This window comes from Neopelma chrysocephalum, unplaced genomic scaffold (assembly GCF_003984885.1).
Source record: "Neopelma chrysocephalum unplaced genomic scaffold, ASM398488v2 Primary Assembly neopelma1_76439, whole genome shotgun sequence".
Classification (NCBI taxonomy): domain Eukaryota; kingdom Metazoa; phylum Chordata; class Aves; order Passeriformes; family Pipridae; genus Neopelma; species Neopelma chrysocephalum.
Window position 1 is genome coordinate 2,873 of NW_020909808.1, and position 3,982 is coordinate 6,854.

A 3,982-nucleotide genomic window follows, 5' to 3' on the forward strand; every position below is an offset into this window, starting at 1 on the left:
TTCCCCTTGAGTTTCTTCCAGACTCATATAATCTCAGTCCCTACACTTAAGTGTTAATTTTATGCTTTTATATTACTACAGATAACAATAAGCCAAGCAGCTCCATCCCTGCTTTCCTTTGCAGCCAAACTGTCCTAAAATAAACACACATATTCCAACACCTGTCCCTTCAGTGTCTTTGCTCTAAACCCACCCCACGGGAGCCAAGAGTGACGGGTCAAAGAACCATTTAGCCCCGTCCTCAATGGGTGACACTGACGGGGGGAACTGGCGGTTCTGTGAGGGGGGTTTTGTGAGGGCGACTCTGTGAGGGCATCTCTATGATGGAGGTTCTGTGAGGGCAGTTCTGTGATGGCAGTTCTGTGAGGGTGACTCTGTGAGGGCAACTCTTTGATGGCGTCTCTGTGAGGGCGACTCTGTGAGGGCAGTTCTGTAAGGGAGGTTCTGTGAGGGAGGTTCTGTGAGGGTGAGTCTGTGAGGGTGACTCTGTGATGGCGACTCCGAGTGCGACTCCGTGAGGGCAGTTCTGTGAGGGTGACTCTGTGAGGGAGGTTCTGTGAGGGCAGTTCTGTGAGGGCAGTTTTGTGAGGGCGATTTTGTGATGGCGATTCTATGAGGGTGGTTCTGTGAGGGTGACTCTGTGATGGAGGTTCTGTGAGGGCAATTCTGTGAGGGCAACTCTGTGAGGGTGACTCTGCGAGGGTGATTCTGTGATGGCGACTCTGTGAGAGCAACTCTGTGAGGGCGACTGTGAGGGTGATTCTGTGAGGGTGACTCTATAAGGGCAGTTCTGTGAGGGCAGTTCTGTTAGGGAGGTTCTGTGAGGGTGATTCTGTGAGGGCAGTTCTGAGGGCAACGCTGTGAGGGCAACGCTGTGAGGGCAGTTCTGTGAGGGCGACTCTGTGAGGGCGATTCTGTGAGGGCAGTTCTGTGAGGGTGATTCTGTGAGGGCGATTCTGTGAGGGCAGTTCTGTGAGGGTGATTCTGTGAGGGCAGTTTCTTGAGGGTGACTCTTTGAGGGCAGTTCTGTGAGGGCGACTCTGTGAGGGCGAGTCTGTGATGGCGACTGTGAGAGCGACTCTGTGAGTGCAGTTCTGTGAGGGTAGTTCTATGAAGGCAACTGTGAGGGCGACTCTGAGGGCAGTTTTGTGAGGGCGATTTTGTGACGGCGATTCTATGAGGGTGGTTCTGTGAGGGCGATACTGTGAGGGCAGTTCCTTGAGGGTGACTCTGTGAGGGCAGTTCTCTGAGGGCGACTCTGTGAGGGCGACTCTGTGAGGGCAACTCTATGAGGGCGATTTTGTGAGGGCGATTCTATGAGGGTGATTCTGTGAGGACGATTCTGTGAGGGCGACTCTGTGAGGCCGTTCCGCCATCTTGGCTCCCTCAGGACAAACGTGGCTGCCCCGGCACCCGCGGACGATCCCTCAGGCCTTTCCCCTCCCGCAGCTCCCGCACCCACCAGGACACGAGAGACAGTGCTGAGGCCGTACAAACTTTAATACAAATGAGTAAAAAAGGAGAAGGAGAGAAGCACAGCAGCGGCACTGATACAGTAAGTCTGCTGAGACCACAATCAGGACACTGTACATTTACATTGACAGATTCATACAGTGTTCAGCAGCGGATAAACACTTCACGTGTGCACATTCAAGCACTATAGTGCTTGATATTATTAATCTGCGCTGTTAAGGTGTAAATATATAGCCATAGAGAATGAGGCTTCTGGAGAAAGAAACCCACAGTCTACTAAGGCGCACGTCACTTCCGCATCATTTTCCTACAGGTCCATCTCCTTGAGATCAGCTGCTTAGGAAACAATGACAAAAGGCACCGAGGTTACTGAGGTAGCGCTGAGATCTGTCACAAAGCAAATGTTCATCTGCAGAAGGACATCTCTGCACCAGTGGAAGAAGGAAAGCTGCGAGTCTTCAGGATGGAGAAGGTCCTTTCTCCTTCACTTCTATTACAGTTGAGGTTGGGGTTTGCTGCAGAGATACGGCAGCTGCTTTGAACAGTCCTCACTCCTGAGTACATTGTCTGCCAGGTACACACACTCTGAATTGCCAAGGACCTCCAGCCTGCAATGAGGAGCAGAGACAGCGCTGGCACAGGGCAGGTCTGTTAACAGGACAGGTCGTCTCTGCCCATTTCCCCCAGCACATGAGGAGACAAGCACAAGGAAGGACAGTCCCAGCAGCCTCATCCCCCCATCCCCTGCCCGTCCCCCCGGGACTCACGAGGAGTTGTACCTGCTGCCATCCACCCACTGGAACCTCTCGCCCCGTCTGCGCAGCCCAAGCCAGTAATCCAGGTTGTCCTTGAGGCGGAAGAGGAAGCGCTGGGAGGGAGAGAGGAGCGGGCAGTGAGAGCTGCTCTGGGCCAGGAACCCCCCCCAGCCTCCCCTGTGCCACCCACACCCCCCCCAGAGCCCCTCACTCACCATTTCCCTGTCGCTGAGCACGGCCAGGGAGGCCCCGAGCTCGGAGCACCGATTCTGAGCCTGCTCCCAGCTCCTCCAGTCCAGTGAGAGATAGTAACAGACCCTCTTGTACCCGACCCAGTCGTCGGGACAGGCCAGAAACTGTGGACCCTTAGGTGTAACTGGATTCTCTCCATGTCTTCCTACTGGAGAGAGAAAGGGAGAACGTCTGAGGATTCCCCTCCACAGGGAGCCCAACCCTGTGCCCAGAGCTGCCTCTGTGCCAAGGCAGCTGCTCCTTCCTCACCTGCCAGCACAGCCACAGCCACCACCAAAGCCAGGAGCACGAGCACAGACAGCAGCACAGACAGCACGGTGCACACTGGGTGGGACCTGAACCAATCGCCTGGAGGAGGAAAGAGCACGAGCAGAGCATGAGACCTCTTCCACACCCCTGGAGCAGCCTCACACCTGCCAGCCCTGCCCTGGTGGGGTGACACTGTCCCTTCCCTACAGGACACAGGTGCCCCTGCACTCACCCAGATGTTTTCTGAGGGTCTTCCTTGTTTCTGTTCCATCCCGGAGACTCAGGGACTCCTCTGCATTCTCACCATTATTCCAGTTGGAAGAGGCATCTTCCTGACCGGGACAAGGTGCATCTCGAACCTGAGCCATCGCTAGGGGTGAAAAAACCCCTCTTTTAGTGCAGACCCAGGGGCTCCTCCACAATCCTGTCCCCGGAGCAGAATCCACCCTCCACATCCACACACATTCCAAACTTATGAGCGCCGCCTCTCTGCTTGTGACAAGCTGCAACTCGAGGAATCAACAAACCCTCTTTTAGCCCAGGTTTGGGGGTGGTCTTACCACTGCTGTTTTGGCAGACCGGAGAGACCATGATGAGAGGACACGGCTGGGCCCTGAGGGACACTCGGGCTCAGGAAGGCGATGCCAGCAAAGTCCTGCCCTGCGGGACACACGGGCTCAGGAAGGCGATCCCAGCAAAGTCCTGCCCTGTCCGTACACGGCGACCTGTGGAGAACAAACGGGAGCTCAGGGTCCGGCTCCTGCAGCCTCAGCCCCAGTCCTCGGTCCCCTCACGGGCCCTTCCCAGCCCGGGAACAGCCCCTGCCCTGGCAGTTTGGAGCATTTCCAGGAAAGGATTCTGTTTACTGGCTGGGATACACTAGTTTATGAAAGGGAGGTGGTTACACCACTGTGCAAGTTCGGCCTCTCACAGAATCATCGACCAGGTTGGAAAAGACCTCCGAGATCACCAAGTCCAACCCTTGATCCAACCCCGCCGTGCTTCCCACACCATGGCACTGATGCCACATCCAGCCTCACCTTCAACACCGCCAGGGACGGTGACTCCAGCCCCTCCCTGGGCAGCCCATTCCAATGCCTGATACTCACTCTGCAAAGAATTCCCTCCTAATATCCAACCTAAAACTCTCTTGGCACAGGAGAGGTGGCTCCTGGCACACCCCCAATAGACCGCGCCCTCTTTTTCTACTGCTGGTTGCCTGGGAGAAGAGCCCGAAGCCCACCCGGCTCCCC

At 55.8% G+C, this 3,982-nt stretch overlaps 1 protein-coding gene across 1 annotated transcript; it reads right to left on the bottom strand.

Moving 5' to 3' along the window:
• Nucleotides 1-1,810: 1,810 nt before the first annotated feature.
• LOC113979359 (early activation antigen CD69-like) lies at nucleotides 1,811-3,097 on the bottom strand. Its single transcript, XM_027706773.1, has 5 exons — nucleotides 2,962-3,097; nucleotides 2,730-2,828; nucleotides 2,444-2,628; nucleotides 2,241-2,341; nucleotides 1,811-2,081 (listed from the first exon to the last, which is right to left on the bottom strand). The coding sequence occupies exons 1-5, from the start codon at nucleotides 3,095-3,097 to the stop codon at nucleotides 1,967-1,969; spliced, it is 636 nt and encodes a 211-aa protein (XP_027562574.1). The 3' UTR covers nucleotides 1,811-1,966.
• Nucleotides 3,098-3,982: the final 885 nt, after the last annotated feature.